Below are 21,470 nucleotides of genomic sequence, written 5' to 3' on the forward strand. Positions count from 1 at the left end.
TACGTTTCTGTTACAGTTACCTAACTGTTCCAGTTCCAGTTAGGTAACTGTTCCACTTACCTGACCCAGTCCGACTGAAACTAAATATGAACGGTGCTGTTATATGCTGCAGAAACATGGGCAGTAAGGAACAAAAAAGAGAGTGGTTAAAAGGGCATTAAATACGAATCTTAATGTTAGGAAGAAGTTGGAGCCTTAGCAGGGGTTACCAGTCGATCAATATTTAATGTATGTGCCAATATCGCCCTCAATGAAGTAGGCATCAATGCACATTACAGCAGAACAGGATTGGTACACGGGGGGGGGCATACAGCAACAGGGATGAGAAAAAAGAAACTCCTCCGTAGCTAACCGACTGAGCAAAATAAAGTGCAACCGTGCACAAAAATAAATGAAATTAATAATAAGTAAAGGCATTTTAGAAAGGTAAGGAGGAGGCTCATTAACACGGGGACTATTTAACGTGATTGACTTGAGTAATGAGGATATGTAAACGTTGCCTACAACTGTGCTGAATTTCAAGCTTCATGAGAAATAATGCAACTGCATGGTAAAGGTAGCAAGAGCATCGATTCTTAGATTTCAATTGAAATGTAAGAGTAAGAAATAAAAATCGCAATTTTACAGCCCTTTCTCAATCCACTTCTGAACGAACGCCTCCCAACACCATATCGGTCATGGGGGTGTTTTGACCATACTTGACCGCGCTGTTCAGTGCCGGTTGGTAAAGGGAGCCATGGCCAGGTCTGGTTAAGATACCATTGCATTGGTGTCAGTCACGGCCGGGAATCGAACTCACGTTTTTTAAAATGCTTTTTTTTTTAATATTTGACAAGAGGCCGGTAAAAGGCGAGAACCATAACAAGAGATGGGGGTGGGGTGGGGGGGCTGGTACAGAAATTTCACGGATCAAAGTCCGAACTCGGTGCTCGTGGGTTCTGGGAAGGGGAGAAGATTGGGTTCACTGCCCCACTCACATAGGGACTGCGAGCGGGAACGTAGTTTATTTTTTTTTACATGAGGAAGGGAAGGCAAGGGAAGAGGAACAAAATTAAAGGGTAAAAAGGGGGCGGTGGAGTTTGGGGGGAGGGCGAACTCAAGTCTCTTCATTAATTGTGAAGTGCGAAAACTACTGCGACGCCGCTCCGACAGCAGCTTAAAACTACCCCGCTATTTATTTCCCCTTTTGCTAGGCCCTGTAGCGTCGAACTTGGGCTGTTGTTCGCATTTATTTTGTTCCCCCCCCCCCCCACTTCTTTCGGTGACTGACGCTTTGTATCGTGCTCGCGTTGCATTGTAATAAAACCTATGAAAATAATACTTATCCTACTTGATTTGAAGCTTTCGTGACTGCAGGAATTACTCTTTGGTTCTTTCGGTAAAGTGACCAAAGAGTATTACTTATCCCGCTATCAATATCGATTGTTTGGGAAAAGATGCTTTGGGTTCCCGAGTCGTGTTGTTGACCGTGGCCTACACTTGCAGGCCTTGTTGGAGAGCACGTGGCCAGGCGGCAACCGCGGAGGGTACTGCCTCTGGGTCCGCCTCCGCAACGTTGTGCGCGCCGTCGCGTGCTTCCGCCAGGGCATCAAGCACCCTCGCCGACGGTCCTTCTCCAGCGTCTGTGGTGAGCGCCTTCCCCATGTAGAGCCGAGCGCCGTCACTGGCCTGGTCATTGGAAGATGTTTTCATTTGGTAGGCAGCTGTAACACAGATGTTGGTCATTATACTTTTTTTACCATGTATTACTTGTTGAGAACCTTTTGGGGAATGTCTCTTTTTACAATGCACAATAATATCCTCTGTTTAGGACACTACATTTGTGTCAAGATTATACGAGGTAGAAATAAAGGCATACAATTGCTTGCTCACGCCGATGATGGTAGAAGGGCCTCCATGAGAGTGATCTCTTAGACAACTCCTCTCGAGCTTATTTGGACCCCAGGATGACGAAAGATTCTGATTCTAGATTACTCTCCCAGCATAACCTACATGACTGCTCGTCTTGAAAGGTTTCAGTTTAATTTATTAGGTATAACCCTGTGAGCCATGGGGCTCTAGACTCGGGTGCAACCGCAACAAAATTAAAAACATGAACAAGAAACATCTTAAAGTGACTACGCGCAACAGAAAAAATCCTGGAAAAAACAGCAAAGTCTTGCAGAAAAAACACCGCATTTCAACGCTGTGTGCACAAATCCCAGTGGGATGCAAGTCAAACACTTTATCTCACGACGAAGAACCTGCCGATCGACTAGCAGTGGTGTAGCGATTTACACTTCTGCGTGTAAAGGTGGGAGGACGTAAAAAAACGTGATCTTTATTCAATCTGCCATGCCAGGAGATTAAATAGAAGCTCACTCTCGGTTATCCGTGGGCAGATTATCTGGGTTGCAGATTTCACCAGGCATGCGAGAGAAAACAATCTACACGCACGATTCAATTATTAGTTGCACCTTACTAATAATCCTGTGCCGATATAATCAAGGGTTGCCTGTTTAGTCAGTGCTATAATTTGTAGCTCATTAGCAGAGACTCGAGTGGACAGGCAATTTTTGGACGTTAATTGAGCATGCAACAGCTACTAAGAGCAGCCATGTGATCTGCCACGGGCATTTTTAACGGCAGGCAAGTTTTATAATATCAACTTTGAGAAACAATGACGTATTAGGTTTTATTCACAGCTGCTGCATCGGAAAACGTCAGACTCTTGGGGGTTCATTGGTCGATGGGTAGTTGAGACAGGGTAATGGCGACAGTTCAGTGTTGTGACGAGAACCTGTTGGGGCTGAGGAAGAAGGAGGGGAGTTACCGGCTGCTGCAGGAAACCTTGGTTAGCGTGACCCTTAAATCCCTAGCTTCATGTGATACATTCCAAACTCACATTGCAGGGACAAAGTCTAGTTAATTTTAATGAATGTGTTGCGTTGTCACAATCGGCAAATACAGCAGAAGGGAGGTAGAATGATCCCCGGTTTCAGGAGAGAAAGAAGGGCATTTACGTCACGTAGCAGAGCAGTTCCAGCAGAATGACTGTGCCAGGAACTAGATTGTACTGGCTCGTGGAGACCAGATTGCACTGGGTCACGGAGATGGGTTTGTTAGAATCAGAATATTTCTTCTGGAGTTATCCGATGAGCTATAAAGTTATTTTTCACAGGTGTCCAGTAGTTTGGAGAGAAGATGACTCTTCCTATGACATTGAAAATAACTATTAAAAGCATGCTCTTAGTAACCATAGCTCACACCGCACACAGACTTGGGTAATAAACTTCGTACTGGTGTGACAGTCTCACAGGCCTCACGTATACCACCTCTCACATGCAATACATTTTTTATACAATGGAATGTTGAAGGTACGAAACCTAATAAAGGGGATGCAGTTGGGACACTGAAGGATAACAGATTTAACTAATTGATGAAGTCACAAATTATGTCATGGCCCTTTTCCTGCCTTCCACCCTCCCTGTTGTCACCATTTAGTGTAAACAGCATAATTTTTCTAATGAGTCTGATGACTAGCATGCTGTGTGCTGATGGACCCATTTGGCTGCAATACATTTCCATGTGGTAAGCCACTTCATTGAGCTATCATTTGTGGCCAAGCCGCTTCTTAAAAAAAGCTGTGTAGCTCAGTCGACCTTGCCTGGTGAAATAAAAAATAGTTTCAGTAATAGTTTTAGTTTCAATATGCAGCCATTGCCATTCTAGTGGTAGTGTAGTGGGTTCTAATCAGGCGCACACCAAGACTGGGAGGCAACACGTTTATTCACTAACACAACCAACACTATTCAACGTTCCAAGGTTAACTATGTACATTCCGAGCGACTATGTACATTACAGGTTAACTACGTAAGGTGGTGGCCACCGTTTCGAACCACCTAACCACTTGAACAGATTCTCTCTATGGTTGAACTAGAACTGCCAACACGCCGTCGTGTCTTTGCGTACTGAAGAGCGAAGATTGGAGAAGACGACTTCTTCCCGGGTTGAACAGCCACGCTCCCTCTCGGGACTCGGCTTATAATTCCTGTGGCGTAACCGAGCTCTGCCTCTGGTCACGCCCCCATCTCGATCCTTCGCGAAGACTCTGGGTCCACATCACGTGGCCCGCTCGCCCCCTTCTGGGGGCCCCCGTGCCCCCTAGTCCGGTCACGTGCTCTCGCGGGTTCACCCAGAGTGTCATGTCCTGACCTGACCTCCGTGACATCCGGAATCTGCCCCCTAGGGAGCCCTTGTGTATAGTACACCCACTGTAGCCATTGAACGACCCATTTATGTCATTACAGTAGGATTGAGCCAGGATTGAGCATGGTTACATTTGGTATAAATAACCTCCATGACCCTGCACGGTGTAAGGAGGCCCTCATTAAGTAATGGATTGACAAAAAAGGGCTGTTTGTGTACATTTCTCATTGCAATTGACCCCACGATCCCCGTTTGTGGATTTCAAGACGAAGCCGGGCAGGACAACAGCAGCCACGGCAGTACGGAGAGTTCTGGTGACATCCCTCCGTCTGGACAACTGCCGGCCAACTCGAAGGAGAGGCCCATCACATATGTCGGTGACATCGCTGGTAAGAGCCACCTCTGGCGCTGTGTTTAAATGCTGTTGATGTAGTACAACAGCAGTGTCAGAAACACGATGGATATTTGGAGAGAGACTGCGAAATGAAATTCAATAACCAAGAGGTGCCTTATCGGTGTAGTCAAAGAATTTCCATCCTCAAAAAGGAATATGGTGATACTCATCTCTCTGTTAAAGGGCCTGAGCCATTTGGGAAAATTCCACATTTTTCTGGTAGGAGCCAGTTGTAATATGGGATGAACAATGTTCATAGACTGGTTAGTCCATTGCATTCAGTCGATTACAAAAAGTTTTAACGTGACGTTAGATAATTAAATGCATAATAAAAATATAGGTATGTTTTAGGTTGTTCTGCAGAATTCTCATTAATGTTGAGCATATTTGTAACTCGCATTTTTTCTTACATTGTAGAAGTTGCAGAGCTGTCAACACATGTCGGCCATGTGGCAGAAGATTCTGTGTTTGTAGAGCCCACAGTTCCGGGCACGGACGGACACAAACACCTTGGCAATGGAGTGAAACGAGATCAAAAACCCAGCTCCACCAAGAACCGGACAGAAAGCCTCAAACTCAGCCGCTCTTATTCTGACATTGAGGACAAGCGAGCGGGAAGCACTCATCGTGAAAATATTCACCCTTCCCATGACAAAGGACTCGGCGGCAGCGGAGAAAATTGGCGCGGAAGTTCAGAAACTGTGGACAGTTCCGATGCGGAGTTTTCCCGGCGTGAGAACACGAGACACAAGCGGACGAGTTCAATGCCCCGGCCCGTCCTGCGGACGAGCGTCTCCGTGGGCTGTGACCCCCTCTCGCTGCTTGCGGCCGAACAGGAGGACAGGTCCGTCGATGGGCGCTCACGGCTGCCTAAGGCCATGCGGAGGCTCACGGAGGACCTGCACGACCTTCAGCTGTCGGCTGGGAAAAGCGGCAGTGACGGCAAGGCGTCGGCACACTCTCGCGCTCGCCGCGGCCTCTTTCGGCGGCTCAGCATGCCGTACCTCTCCCACCAGACCCCGAGCTCCCCGGAAACGCAGGCGGCGGTGGCTCGCTCGCGCACACTGCACACGCTGCCTCCCAGCATGGAAGGGTCGCGAGGACGTCTGCAGTCTGTGCCCTGCTCGGCGACGGGCAGCGCCGGAGCGAGCTCCCTGCCCGGCACGCCGCAGTGGGGCACAGCGCGCTTGGACGCCCTCAAACAGGCGGCCAGTGGGATGGCCGGAGTGGCCAGCAAGCTGTACAATAGGATCGGGACCCTGGGCACACCGACCAAGGACGACGGAAAGGCAAGTTCTTCGTAAATGCGTGTCCAATGGCGCCTTGATGCAGTGCCGACAGTCCTGGGTGTTTGAATACGGGCAGACACCTGTGGTTTAAGCTGGGTTCTCAACTATAGTGAGTTCATGGTCGCAGGTTGGTCATTGATGATGACATGCATAAAAAACACATGAGATTAGAAGAAGACAAATCCCACTTAATTTGGCTAAATTCCAGCTTTGGAAAATGATAAATATTGGTTGGGTTGCCATGCGATGAACATTTTTGTTTGTTGTGAGATATGTAGGAATATGTGCCCCCTAATGTGGATTTTTAAAAATCACTTTAAGTGATCTCAGAAAAATTTCTGCTTATGTGGGGAAACACATGAAGTTCATGGATACTCGAACTCAGGACGTGATGTTAATAGCCCAATTGGGATAATTATCGGGTTAATAATTATTTAAAAAGTAGCTTCATGCTTGCATTGTCATCACAGTTTTCATTATTCATCGTTAACGTTATTAATTTGTGAATTAATTCTTGAAGAAAGTTTGTCCACATATTTCACCGGATCACTTACTTAAGCAAGCTTGGCATGTGTTTAAAACAAAGTAAAATCTCGTAAATAAATGATCAGGAAGGAATTCCCCAGATGTGTCTCTGACAACAGCAGAAATGTAAATATATTCTCATAATTTTTTTTTTACATTATCAAACGCACAGAATGTGCCTTTGGTAATGTTCAAATATTTGAGGAACAGCACACCAATTTAACGTTAGGAGCAGCCCACCTGTGTGAGAATATCGGGATAACTGAAGACATCTGCTTGATGATGTTGAACTCACTAGCTGGCAGACTAGGCTGTTCCTTGTTTTATTGAGGCGATACATGGGCCCATTATATCGCGTTGTGACGCGCGTACACAACGTATACACCAACACGATCTAAACCAGTAATACAAGGTCAGGGTATAGACAGATGGGGAATGGGACCTGCTGCCCCAAACCAGGTGGAGTCCCACTGTGAGGGCTAAAGGTCGTCTTCTTTTAAGTAAGGGGGAGGGGATGACCCAGGGGAGAGAGGAATATAACCACAACACGCTTGACATGAAGAAAAGAAAACACACGAGGCGACCTGAACACACATGTTTTCCTTCCACCTCTCCGAGTCTGGCTCCTGTTTAATCTGCAGGGGTTATAGCCCCGACTCTCCATCTGCTAACTTATTTCAGATGCTGTTTAAGGTGGGAGGACCATCTGGCCTCGAATTCCTCCTCATTTCCCTTAAAATGATGGCTCAGGTGCTCCATACCAAAGACTACGTTGTTCTTTAGTGCCTTTGCGGTAGCCTTGCGCTTTAAGACTTGCGCGAATACTACACGTACTAATTATATCCTTTGAACTCATGGACCGCCAGCACCTGTTTGATAATGAAATTGGATGTCACAAATGGAAATCTAAATTTGTGTTTAGCATACCATATATTCCTCGCAAAAAATCTTAGAACAGTGTTTGATCTATGTTTCAGTGGAATTTTCTAACCCTCCTTTGTGCAGGTTAAACATTCAAATGGAAATCTGTGTAGGGGAGCCCATTTTTATAATAAATGGCCAATTCTCGTAACATCACCTTTGCTTTACTTTAAATAGTTTATAAAATAATTTGCCATTTTATATTTTTCTTTCGAATAATATGTTCCATCGGTTACGTGCACAAAATTCTCTATAGGGAGCTGCTAACACAAGTCAGAAAGTGATGAAAGTGTCCATTATTTCATTTCAGCTACGCCACGGTGCATTGCGTTTATGAGAATAGGGTTTCCCCTTTTTTCTGGCAACAAAACGGGTGTTAAGATGTTGAAACACCCAACTGAAACCTTTTACAAGGAATCATGCCTGCATTAACCACAATACTTGTGGTCAGAATGCAAACAAAAAACATACTCTGGTAATATATGCATTGTCTTTGAAACTGATTGGTCCACACCAGAGATAGCTTTCTTTTGAGCCAAGTCTCAAAACGGTGTTAGACCAGAGGACACCTTTTGGTTTCAAAGACAATGCATATATTATCAGAGTATGTTGGCGTCCTCTGGTCTAACACCGTTATGAGACTAGGCTCAAAAGAAAGCTGTCTCTGGTGTGGACCAATCAATTTCAAAGACAATGCATATATTATTAGAGTACGTTTTTTGTTTGCAATCTGACCACAAGTATTGTGGATAATGCAGACATGATTCCTTGTTAAAGGTTTCAGTTTTGTTTTACCATCTTAACACGTGTTTTGTTGCCAGAGAAAAGGGGAAAACCTATTCTCATATTTTGGTGCTGGCAAAGGAGGTCCCATGATGTTGCATTCATGTTTTGTACAGTGTTCCCTTGCCCCTGCAGTGAGAGGTTACTGTGGGGGTCTCTTATTTTATTAGCCAGCAATTGTTACCCATCCACTTTATGCCCGAACCTAAAATATTCATGTATTAATGGAAAAACATGCAATCATCAGCAGTGGCCAATATGAGGATCGCGATCCATGGGTGGATCGCAAGAGATGTTTCGTACATTTCAGGACAAATCGGAACAAACACCAACATAAGCATACAACAATTTTCGTTGCGGCTGATGGGCAAATAACAATTCCCTGCTAATAATTAATACATTAAAAATAATAACCGCTACCATTAGATAGAAGGGTAAAAAAAACAATTATCATATTTTTTACTAGCAAATGAGGTTCCAATGGCTCTCATACTCTGAAGGTGCATTGTCTTTGAGTTGTGCGCCTTTTGGCGTCATCTGGTCCAACACCATGTGAGACTAGGCTCTAAGGAAAGCTGTCACGGGTGTGGACCAATCAACTTCAAGGACAGTGCATACATTATCAGAGTTGTGTTTTTTGTTTGCATTATGGTTGCAGGTATTGTGGTCTATGCAAACATGACTCCTTGTAAAAAAAGGTGTCAGTTTTGTTGCCAGATAGAAGGGTAAAAAAACAATTATCATATTTTTTACTGGCAAATGAGGTTCCAATGACGTATGACTGTGTTTCACCACTTACACTGTGAACACGTATGACTGTGTTTCACCACTTGTGTGCAGGAGGCAGACACTGTGAACACGTATGACTGTGTTTCACCACTTACACTGTGAACACGTATGACTGTGTTTCACCACTTACACTGTGAACACGTATGATTGTGTTCCACCACTTGTGTGCTGGAAGCAGACACTGTGAACACATATGACTGTGTTTCACCACTTGTGTTCAGGAGGCAGACACACTGAACACGTATGACTGTGTTTTACCACTTGTGTGCAGGAGGCAGACACACTGAACACGTATGACTGTGTTTCACCACTTGTGTGCAGGAGGCAGACACTGTGAACACGTATGACTGTGTTTCACCACTTACACTGTGAACACATATGACTGTGTTCCACCACTTGTGTGCAGGAAGCAGACAGCTCTGAGCGGCGCTCCGTGACGGACTCGGATGCGGCAGAGGACGAGGAGGAGGTTCGCGACCAGGCATCCAGGTCCAACATTCCGCAGATCGTCTCCAATGGACTGGGCCAGAGCTGCAGCAGCCTGGCCAGCATGGCCAGCACAGACGGAGGCAGGGCTCCCTCCAGCATCGGTGAGATTTGTGCGGGCACCACCAAAAGCGCAAAGCTCTTCGCCCGCGCACGCCCATCCGCCTGCAGGGGGTGCTGTTGCGCTGAAGTCTGCGGTAGCTGAAAGTAAAATGAACTGGTCTGAGTGATGCCTTCATGGCTTGAAACAGCTGCACGTGACGAACCCTTTCCTGGTTCCGAGACATCTGCAAGTTGCAGGGTGGGTGTCCCGTTCACCGTTGAATCTCGGAACGCACAAGCAGTTAGCGTTAATTTCATTTAGAGAGGCGTAGCACCGCTGTTTTTAAAGACATTGTACTCACCGCTGAGAAGTGTAGTGACACGGCCGCACTCTGATAGCCGGCGCCAAACTGTGCCACACGCCCTCCTGAATTGCATTTTACTTCCGGTTTCGTTCTGATGACGTTCGAAAAACTTATGACGTAGATGCACTGCATTGGAATGGGAAATGGTTAAACTAACAAGCATTGTCGATTTTTCAGAAATTGTAGCTCAGCGTTTAAGATCAAACTAATGTGCTGGGTAGAGGTGTTACACTTGGCGTTGTTGACCATCCTAAATTTTGTTTCTCATTTGAAAAATATGAAACATTTCGTTAATGGCAGCGGTGTTTAGGTGGTGTAGAAAAACAGCATAACTGAACAACAAAAAACCCCTCTACCTTTGCCTTAATTTGCCTTTAGGTAGAAAGGAGGGCATTCATTTGCTCAGAAGAAGAATAATAAGTGTTTTTGTTGAAACACCTACCTGTCGTATATTTTTTTCTTTTAAGACTAAGTGTTAATGAGGAAGGTGAGGCAATTGTTTGGTTTGTGCTTATACACACACCTGCAAATGGCCACCCTCATTTAAATTATGGACAGCCACGTTTGTAGACCCCTGTGGTTTGGTCTTAGTGACAGACTGTATGAGCAATCAGCACTTTGTTTAAACAATAAAGCTCATGACCCACATGACCTATATATAGCTGGCAGCACCCAGCACTAAGCAACCAGGTAGCTGACACTTGGCACACGGCAACTCGTGATCCCATACCCACCCGCACGCTATGCACACGCAATGCACACGCCCTGCCACTCGGGATGCCATCCATCCGCTGGTTCCAAGCAACAGCTATTCTCATATTCATTGTGTGTTTCTTATCGGTACCATCTACATATTGGTATTCATCGCACATCGATGTGTGTTATGATAATGAGAACACGAGGGAAGTCTTCGCGGTGTAATCGTTAACACTTTGGTTTTGCAATCTAGAGGTCTCTGCTTTGATCTCCTGTTGCGGCAGTTGAAACAATGGTGAACGTTTCTTAACACTCCCCCTCCCCCACCACCACTCTGCCCACCCAGCGGTATAAATGTGCACCACCACAGTTGATCGGCAGGTCACATGTGGTGGGGTGAAGTGCAGGTACTCTCTCATCATCCGTGACGTGGAAGAGTCGGCTAAAATACCCTCTGTGCAGTTCCCTTTAGCAGAGTCCCTTCCGGCAGCAGTGGCTGAAGCAGGTAATTCCAGGGCTGCCTTTTTAAATTAAATGACTTCTCACGATGATGCGCACTGTGCTGTATTTGCCGGTTCTTGTAGGGAGTTTTCCATCGACCAGAAATATACCGGTTCTGACTGTGGACAGGGCAGAGCCTGGGTCCCCTCACTATGCCAGCAGCTGCAGCATCAGCCAGAGGCCCGACGTTGAGGTGAGTCCTATAGCATCATCTAGTCTTCCCGCTCACACATGCGTAGGATGGTGCTTATCTTTTGTTGACCAAACTAAGAGCGAGCGGTGAATATTTCTCTTCTTGGTTCTTTCGGTAAAGTCACGTAGAAGGGAAATAAAAAAATAATAATAAAATAAAATATAATAAAAAAATAAAATATTTCGTTATATATAATATTTTTATTTTATTTTATATTATTATATTAGTTTATGATGTGAATTTTTTGTATTATTTTATTATTTCCCTTCTACGTGCCTTTACCGAAAGAACCAAGAAGATGAATCCCTGCAGTCACGAAAGCTTTAAATCGGCGAACTTTTCCTTTGGTGCGGCCATTTTGCTCCATCATTTTCAGCTCTGGCCAATCCACTGCTCGATGAAGGCCTCTTCAACCCGCAGCCATATTTTCCAATCCTGAAAAGTAATAATTCACCAAGCAACTGCTCACGAGATGATGTTATTACATCCATCTCCTCGCTATTGATCCTCTTGGACGCGTTCCATTCTCTGGCTGATAGTCTGTCATTATTTTGGACCATCTTCTCATTCTTGTCTGCCCAAGCCCATTTACCCCATTGAACAAATTTAGTTGGCTTCAAAAATTGCTTCTCACTTTACGATTCCATTGAGATGATGGGCCACCGTTATAATCCTCCGATTGTGAGCAGACTGCTCTGCCACATGTAACACCCTTTCTCAATCCAATTCCACACTATGCAAGCTATGACAGTTATTTGACCACGTTTCATCACGCCGATCAGTGCAGGTTGGTGAAGGCGGGAGGCATGAACAAGAGAACATAGAAGTACAGTGCAACGATGGATTTTGCTTCACTCTTCTATGCTGCCCACAAAGAAGAACCACAGCCTATACCACCTGTTTATGCATGATGAATCCCCCATCCAATGACTTTTCAGGCTCAACATTGCTGATTTTCTGCGATCTGACGAGATCACGTGAGATCCGTGTAATTTCAGACACTGAAGAGTATTTCCTGAGTAAAGCCCATTGAGCTAGGAAACTCCTTTTCAAGGGGCGACTTGGCCGGCAGTTAGCAGCAGCAGAGCAAAAGTCTGGCCAAAGACTGTACAACCCTCGCAGTGAATGTGATTTTGAAACCACAAACCACTTGAGAGATTCTTCTTTTTCTTCTTAATCCTCCTCCGGCTGTTGGGCACCATGCTGGTGACTGCATCGTGCGCTTCTACAGCCGTCTGAAATGCTCTTCCTTCCGATATTAGGAAGCCACGATAGCTATTCTCGAGATTGAAAACTAATTCCTTTAGCATTGCTTTTTGTGTGCGTAGTTTGTCCTTACCCCGCACCTCCGATTAGCATGGTTGGTCACGTACGATGCGAAATAAGTTCAATATACATACATACAACATAGATGCATAACACACAATGACAACCTGAAAACGCGTTAGGAGTAGGTACACAGCACACCTACGAAATCCTTCGCGGTAAACCCAATCTCTTCCTACTCTCTCTCTCTCTCTCCGTCTATGTGATGATCTTCGCGACTGCTGATGTCTGGGCGCCAGGTGCGCATCTCCAGCTGCTCGCAGTGCCACACGTGCGAGGGGCTGGTGTACGACGAGCAGATCATGGCCGGATGGACAGCCGACGACTCCAACCTGAACACGGCCTGTCCCTTCTGCAACTCCACCTTCGTGCCGTGTCTCAGCATAGAGATCAGCGACCGCAGGAGCTGCGGGAAGTACGTGTGGCGAGATGTTAACTACCTCACCTCGTATACGGGAGGTCGTGGGTTTGATCCCAACCCTCACGTCTGTTTGTATATTTGGAGATTGCATGTTTCTCTCCCCGTGGTCGTGTCGATTTTTTGTCAGGGTCCTCAATTTTTATCCCCTCCACATTTAGAAACATGCATAAATAAATGTATACATTTGCATATGATAAGCCACTTCGTTGAGCTGTCATTTATGGCCAGGTCATTTCTGAAAAAGAGCTACATAGCTCAGTGGGACTGTCTTGGTAAAATAGAAATAGTTAGTCTCTGCCGTTCTCTTTTTTTTCCCTTCCATTCTTTAAGATAAACATACATATTTGGTTTATTTAGAACGTCGCCTTTACAACACTGGTGATCTGATGCCACTGTTGTTTTCTCCCTGTGCATTGCTGACTGATGACCTTGCACTCACTTGGCAGTCCTTTCAGAGCACGGGTCGGCCGGCCACCAAAGTAACAAGAGCCGTTTGTTTCGAAATCGGTATAAAAAACAAACGATTGCATGTGAATACTAGAGACGGTGGTCCTTAATAAATAACGTGATGAAGCGGGCCCCTAGAGAGCCGCATGGGGCTCCTCCGCAGCTGCGGGTTGCCAACCTCTGGCCTCGAGCAACACGCTCTTAGCCCAGATCCGTAATCAGTAGTGCATGAGCAGTTGTTGAATTCCCGGTACAACCAATTACGATTGATTTGCCTCACTTGAACGCACAAACTTTTAATAAAATTCAATCATTTAGAATTTGTATTAAGTGCAGTATCAGCTGTCATGTCTGCCCTGAATACACTAATTAAATGCATTCTCCCATTCATTTGTAGGCTGCACATCATTTACTGCCTTTTTTCTGCTCTAAACTAATTTTAGTCTGGTCTGCTTTCCTTTATGAGTTGAGGCTTTTTAAAATAATTTATCACGTTCGTTTATTTTGTTCCATCTTCCATTCATTGTGTTAACAGCCTTTCATCTTAAATGTCGTGACCTTCAGATTTTCTTAAACATATTTATTGCAGATTATAGAAGACATTTAGCGCATTATTTATTTTCCCCACTGCCTTTCTCATTTATAATATTAAATGGTAATTTTTGCTTTTGGACATTTTAATGTTTTTTTCTTTCTTCTATACGCTACGTACAAATTCACACGTACATTACTACATCACAATAGTACATTGTGAGGTTTTATCTCACGGGTTGAAGACAGCTCATCAACGTCCGTAGGAAACAACCATTGCCACAGCTGCGTCCGCGTGCCTCGTTTTGGCTGTTTTCCACCTTGCAGAAGCAGTAGCGAGTGGGAGCTGGAACAAGCGGGCAGTGCAGGACCGCCTCGCGGCAACGAGCTCATGCCGCCCGTCACCCCCACGCTCACCCGCAGCGCCAGCACCAACACTCCGCTCACCGAGGGCAAGCCGGAGACGGAGAGCGCCGCACCTGGCCTGGCGCACATCCACGCCGTCCCCACCGGCAGCCTGCCCAATATCTTCCACAGACGAATGGTGGGGCCGGAACACTCGCACGCAGAAATCTCTCTCGCATTTGTGCTCCTCTTGATCGGGTGAACTTCACTCTGTTGTTCACTCTGTGCTACGACATTACCGGAGAGGATAGATACATTGATTGGCTACTTACGGGGGGGGCGATTAGCACGGTTGGCGACATACGGCGCGAAAGGTCAACATACATACTTGTGTACAATAACATGAGTTGAAAAAAAGCAATAAACAGTGAAAATGTCATTTTATGCCAGGTTTGCAATGAACAATGACTTCAATAGAAAAAATGATGAATACAATTTTGTGCAATAAATGTTAACGTAACGTCAACGTATACGGTAAATGTTAACTTGAAAGGTAAACAAGCAATTATAGAAAATATTTGAGAAATGCTACTGTGGAAAGTCTTTTAAATATTATTAACATCAAATTGCCGTCATTGGAAATATAGGGTGATTAAAAATACTATAATTTCTCATATGAATAATTAAGAAAACAGCCTATGTATAAAGCACCGTTCACTATGTAGTAAACAACAATATTAATGTACAGTCCTTGGAGGAAGGCCTCCTCACGTGTCAGTTATGGTGTTGTTTGACCATACTTCACCACGCCGGTCTGTGTGGGTTGGTGAAGGTGGGGGGAGATGCCCAGGACCAGTTTGGATGTGCAGGGCCTTAACCACTAACCCCCACTCGGTGTCTAATGTGAATAAATATATAATTAGAGATCTTTACACAAAAAAATAATACACATTGACATTTCTACATCTCCTTCCAGAGGGGGGCCATTCGTTACTCAAACAAGCAAGAAATTGTCCACACGACTGCATAATACCTGTAATTTAAAGTGCTCATTAGTTAGGATGTCACATTGCATGCAAGCGTGCACAATAACCACAGATCATAAGTGCAACGAATCGTTTTTTTGAGCCACCAATCTACGTGGTTATCATTTCCTTATTTTCCCCATGGCAACCCTTTATTGCCCTAATATCCTACTTGGCTCTGTTCCATCGTCCTCATAATATATAAACATTTATTATAGATCTGTGTTTTGTAATGATTTATAGCTTTTTACAGAAGCAACTCTGTGACCTGTTTCGGCGGACAAATACATTCTAAGGTTGCACTCATTACACACAAAGTGCTCGCCACAAATCAACCGCAATACCTTGCTGCTCTCGTCAAGGAGCATAAACCATCACGTGAACTCCGGTCACCCTTGCCGCAGTGGCTTTGGGACTAGTGCGCTTTCAGATGCACTTCTGCAGCCGTCTGGAACGCTTTTCCTTACGATATTAGGAAGCCACTGGAGCCATGCACTTTTAAATAATATAGATTGAAAACGTATTTCTTTAAAACTGCTTTTTGTGTTTAGTTTGTTGTCCTTCCCCCGCACCTCCGATTAGCATGGTTGGCTACGTTCGGTTAAAAAGAAGTTAAAAATACATACAGCGGTGTGTAGTAAGTCACAGTTCACGTGTCAACATTAGTATGAATAATAATACACACAATTTATAACACCCACATATTTCCCAAATCGAACGCACTTTTCGATGGAGAACTCTGAGGCGCGTTTCTCGTAAGCCAGCCGGAAGAGGTGAGAGCCTGAATTAGTGAGAGCCTGGACAGGCGAGGCTGAACAGGTGAGAGCCTGAATAGGCAAGCTCTGAGCTGCTTCTTGATGGAGGATGAAGCTTTGATGCATCGAATGTGCGAAGGGAGAGAGTTCCAGATGGCTGGTGCAGCTACGGAGAAGTGCCGCTCAGCCCAAGATGGTACTGGCTCTGGGTACAATGAGAAGATTATTCGACGTGCTCCCTAGGATGCGACGGTTTGCTGTAGTCGCTGGGTGGAGCAGGGTGGAGGGCGATGACGGGAGACCTTGAAAGAGAGCTTCGTTGCAAGGGATAGAGATTTTTGTACTGCGATCTTGATTTGATGGGGAGCCGGTTTAAAGTTGTTCGCGAAGTCACGTGGTTGCACCTATTAGCCAAGGACACCTCGAGAAAGGTTGAACCTGTTATTTAAACTTGCTAATGTCGGTACATTTAATTACATGTCTACTACTGCAGAGTTATATTTGATCAATGCATGCTTATCGCACATCATCATGTGTGTTGATTAGAGTTGATTATTACGTTACTCAAAGCTATTTTTTGCAAAACCTGTGTGGTCTGGAAATAAGGCAGGTTATTTTTTCTTCTGAATGTTTGAGCTTCACTGATGGTGGAGTTGGCTGAACATGATTTAATTATGCGGTACAAAAACAATTACGTACAAATGTTGCCCTTATGGATATTTAGAGCACAAGGGGTTCTTTCTCATGTACTTTAATAGTTAAACTTGTGAATAGATCAAGCTGGCTTAAAGTTTCAAAGAGATTTCAGTGCTGCACATCACTACCATTTGGAATTTCCCGTCACAGTCGCACAATATCCGTATTCCACCGGTAGAGAAGTCTTTCGGATGCGCATGCAACTATTTCACACCATTTGGCTTTCGCATCATCACTTGGCTAATTTTTTTCTTAAAATGTATATTTGTATAACTGGGACGGACTTTGGTTGTAGATGGTTACCGTAGACATCACAACCGATTACAGGCCCTGTGATCCAAGCAGCCCCTGTTGCTAAACAGTGCATTTAATTGCATGGCCAGTTATGGCACTGGTCATTAGTGATGCTCACATCTGCGGTGGTGTTGTGTTGCGGTGTTGTTGTGTTGCAGTAATGATGTATATATTTGACCCCCAGGGCTTCCTTTAAAACGACACTGCTTTATTTGTAGGAATTGTATTGGCGTGGAGCAGTGATGCAGAAGCTCTGGACCTGACCACCTGAGTTCGATTCCCAAACGCGGCCAACTTTAGTGGGGAGTAATATTTGAACCAGTCCTAGCCCCACCCCCAGTCTGGATGATGTACAAGTCAAACAATTTCTGTGGTATTTCTGTGAAGGTTGTTGCGGTTACACTGCATAAATCTAATGTGTTGTTGGGTTGTACCACCTGTTGTTTGACATAATGTCCAATGTTTCGTGACACCTTCTGGGAGATTCTCCAGAAACTGAATTCAGTTCCAACCTGAGAATACATTTATTAATCAACCCCCTTGATTGGCGTCGCATGGAGAGGCCGTCGTGCAGGAGTGGATTGACAAAAAGTCTGTAAAATATCATTGTACTTTATTGACACCAGTCGTGCTGGAAACATTGTTCTCGTGCCGGCGCACAGGCCGACAGCTCGAGTGAAGAGGGCCTCACGGCAGCGACTGCAGCAGCGGACGCGACAGGGCCCCTGTCGGTCCCATACCTCTCCCCGATGGTTCTGCGCAAGGAGCTGGAACGGCTGATGGAGGATGAGGGCGATCGCACGGTGTGCTCCGTCGCGTTGTTGCAGCAGCATCCCATCCTCTTCTGGAACCTGCTGTGGTACTTCCAGCGACTGAAGCTGCCCAGCCACCTGCCCGCGCTACTGCTGCTGTCACGGCTCGGCCACTCCGGCGCACAGGTGTGTCAAGTCGGCGAGCTTGTTAGCTAGTGATCGAGCTAGTTAACTAGGGAGCGAGCTAGTTAGCTAGGGAGAGAGCTAGTGAGCGAGATAGGGAGTGAGATAGTGAGCTCGGGAGCGAGGTAGTTATCTACGGAGGGAACTAGCAAGCGAATGCCCATTGCAATGCAGGATTTATTGATTGAGGTTGACGGGGGAGAAAACAACTTGATCGTTTAGTGGAATATGTAATGAGTTGAACAAATTAGCATTGCAAGACCACTTAAAATGCAGCCAATATAAGTACTGCAACAAAACAACGGATGCATTGTAAAATCTATCGTCTGAAATTAAATAAAGAATATAATCTAATAAATGTGAAATGGGATTAAATGTTAGATAAAAATGAAAAATGCAGGTGTGCTCTGTATAAATAAAGATGAATTCATGTACCGTGTTATGAAATAAATCAGGTGTGAACAAACCTGTCAAAGCAGTCCTCAAATAACACTGGTCAACAAAAAAAACACATTTTTTTCTGGCCTGGACTTTTGCAGCTGTTTTAAACTAATTTCAGGGTGCTGCTTCCAAATCTGATCTCAGATTTGCTCTATCACATCTCATTTTTATGTTATCGGCATATCCCATTTTCATTGATTTTACCCGAAATTAACTCTGTCACTTTTGATTGCAAGTTGTTGCGAGTCAGTGACTGCTTTAGTGTTAAAATATGGTGCTGTATTTTTAGGATAGTGTGTTTATAATATCATTTTATGTAAATATCCACATTTATTTAATATTTTTCTTCTGCAGTTTTTATTGAAAATGCAATATTTGATATCTCAAAAATGTGATAGATAAAAACTGATGCCAGATTTGGAATCAGCACCCCAAAATTACCTTAAAACCGTTGGAATACCTTATGCCAGAAAAAGTGTGTTGACCAGTGTAATAGACAATAGAAATAAATGGGTTTCATGAGAAAAAATAGGATTCAAGGTACAGACATTGGCTTACATGTGCTAATATAAACAACGAATTGCATGCAAACAAGAACCACACCCTGATGCTCAAACAATGATGCCATCGTAAATATTAGCAGAGTTCAAAGGAGCAAACTGAAAGCCCGATTGAGAAGGGCTGCAAACTATAGTATCCGCAAACACAAGTTTACGAAATTACACGCCTCCACTTTTAAAGGCACTTTTTTTTAAAACCTCAACAGTTTGACTAAGCCAGAGAATGTCTTTCCTAACAGTGGCCCGTGGTGACCCTGGTGTGTGTGTGTGGAGCAGAAGTGTAGCGGTTAGTATGCTTTGCCGTGAACCCTTTGAAACGAGTTTGATTCCCGCTCACGGCCACCAACACCGGTGGTGATTATCTAAACCAGTCCTGGGCCTCCCCTAGGTCAACTCAGGCTGAAGTGGGTACCCTGGTACGGTGTGGAAAAACATCCCCACTAGGAAGACAAAGGCGGTTGGGCATGGCGCTGGCCACCCACCCCCTCGTTTACCGTACCGGCCTTCATAGATGCTACTCGCTAACTGCGCTTGCCCCAACGGTGTGTTAAGTCTACAGGGGGACACTTTGTTTTTTTGCACACAGACTCCGCAGAGCGGGGGTCCGCGGGAGGGAAAGCGCGTGCTGGTGCACACGCTCTGGGACAACCGCAAGCTGCACAAGGACCTGGAGCAACCGCTCTATGTCCTGTGGGACACCCTCGGTGAGAAATGCGTTTGTTCCCACTGCCAAAGCCCCCTTGCTGTCAGCGCAGGCACTTGAGCAAATTGAGTTTCAATGCCGTCTATTTTCTGTCTTCATGTGTTCTATCCCGTGGGCCATCATTCCAGGGATGATGGACCACGGGATAGACTAATGATGGAGTGCGAGCCAGGGGATGTACCGCATCCATTTAACGAGGAGTCCACTGAAGAGGTAGAGCGATGAAATCAGTTCCACGGTGGCGAGATGTTAAATACCTCGCCTGGTGTGCAGGAGGTCGTGGGTTCGATCCCTACCCTGACGCCTGTATATTTGGAGTCTGCGTGTCTCTCTTTCCCCGTGGTCACTTGGATTCTCATCCAGGTCCTCTGGTTTTTCCCTCCACATTTAGAAATGTGCGTTAAATTTCCACACGATAAGCCACTTCGTTGAGCTAATATTTGTGGCCAAGTCGCATCTGAAAAAGAGCCATATAGCTCAGTGTGCTTTACCTAGTGAAATAAAAAATTGTTTTAGTTGAGCTCGAGTGGCGGTAGCAGGTTCGTGCGAGTTGGCGGTAGCTTTGGCAGACCTTCATCTCGGACTGGATTGGTCATGGCTAACGATGATGATGCATTTTATGTCAGGTCACCATTGCCAAAAGATACTGTACTTGGTTCTCCACGTACACTCATCTGCTTCCAAGTAAAATTCATTTATTTTGAATCAAATGTGTTTCTTCAATAAAAAGATATATTTTTTACATTTACAAATAGTAAGTTTTCCAAAGAACAATACGAACCCCAGAATGTTGTTACCCACACCACCTCTATTACCTCTATTTGATGCAGGAATCACGTTCTCTCGCTTTACAGCGGTGAAGCAAGAGCAGTGAAATTCTGGACGTGGCCGCAGTAAATGAGGCAGATTGTAGCATATTTATCTGAGCCTCTTCAAATCTAATTACATTGTTTTGTCCTAATCATATGCTCACATAAGGCTCTCATCTTTTTACAACTGAAGCATGGATGTGTAGTGGCTATATTCTTGAAAAAAAAAACGTCTGATATGTGAAATGTATCTTTAAAATGAACAAAAATAGCAAGAGTGTAGCAATTAAACGCTCTTCAGGATGCCAAAGTAGCCGGAAATGTTTACATGTCCCGAGAGGTTTTGCATGTTATGCAGCATGCGCTCATCAAACTCTACACCTCTATATGTGCAATGTTATTGATGGAAGTGTAAGATTTAATTTGGTTTATATTGTATGCAGGGGATTTTAAAGGAAGAATTTTTAGTCTTTTCCAGATTGTATTGCCAGTGTGCTCCTGTGTCATCGTGTCATAAGATAAACACATTCCATTCAGAAATCTCGCAGTGGTGTGGCTTCGTGTGTCCGAAAACAGCTGCACAAGAGATTTTCACAGAACCTCCAAAAACAAAAGCTTATTTTAAGTGCCATTTTTACACAAACGGGACACATTTTCCCACACACTTTACTCTGAGATTTGTCTTGATCATATTGTAGTGATATTGTAATTCTCATATCTAGAATTTTGGCAGATTATGTGGAAGCACACATTTTTCAATATGGATTGGCGATAGCTGCTTTCAAAATCAGCAATGCTGTGTTTTTACTCTCATTGAGATGCAATTTTTAGTTTTTCATATTGCGTCTTAGTGCAAATTCAACTCAAGGCGCCGTACAAACTAGACGTCGCGTGCACTAGGGGGACTCCTAGAAATATTTTAAAAACTCTTCGTATAGAGGAGACAGTCAGCAGTAGGCAGCGGAGAAGATGAAGTTCTTGATTTTCAACTTTAATTGGGGGAAGGGAAT

General features: G+C 44.7%; 1 protein-coding gene across 3 annotated transcripts in view; it reads left to right on the plus strand.

The window, feature by feature from the left end:
* Positions 1-21,470, plus strand: part of LOC144954224 (C-myc promoter-binding protein-like) — a 117,937-nt gene that overhangs the window by 84,282 nt on the left and 12,185 nt on the right. For all 3 annotated transcript variants that reach the window (XM_078884776.1, XM_078884778.1, XM_078884783.1), the window contains 9 exons: positions 1,486-1,627; positions 4,455-4,577; positions 5,000-5,875; positions 9,300-9,479; positions 11,063-11,172; positions 12,738-12,913; positions 14,225-14,441; positions 17,675-17,950; positions 19,535-19,652. In XM_078884776.1, coding sequence (XP_078740902.1) covers positions 1,486-1,627; positions 4,455-4,577; positions 5,000-5,875; positions 9,300-9,479; positions 11,063-11,172; positions 12,738-12,913; positions 14,225-14,441; positions 17,675-17,950; positions 19,535-19,652 — 2,218 coding nt within the window. The remainder of the gene's footprint in view (positions 1-1,485; positions 1,628-4,454; positions 4,578-4,999; positions 5,876-9,299; positions 9,480-11,062; positions 11,173-12,737; positions 12,914-14,224; positions 14,442-17,674; positions 17,951-19,534; positions 19,653-21,470) is intronic.

This window comes from Lampetra fluviatilis, chromosome 3 (assembly GCF_964198595.1).
Source record: "Lampetra fluviatilis chromosome 3, kcLamFluv1.1, whole genome shotgun sequence".
NCBI classification, from domain to species: domain Eukaryota; kingdom Metazoa; phylum Chordata; class Hyperoartia; order Petromyzontiformes; family Petromyzontidae; genus Lampetra; species Lampetra fluviatilis.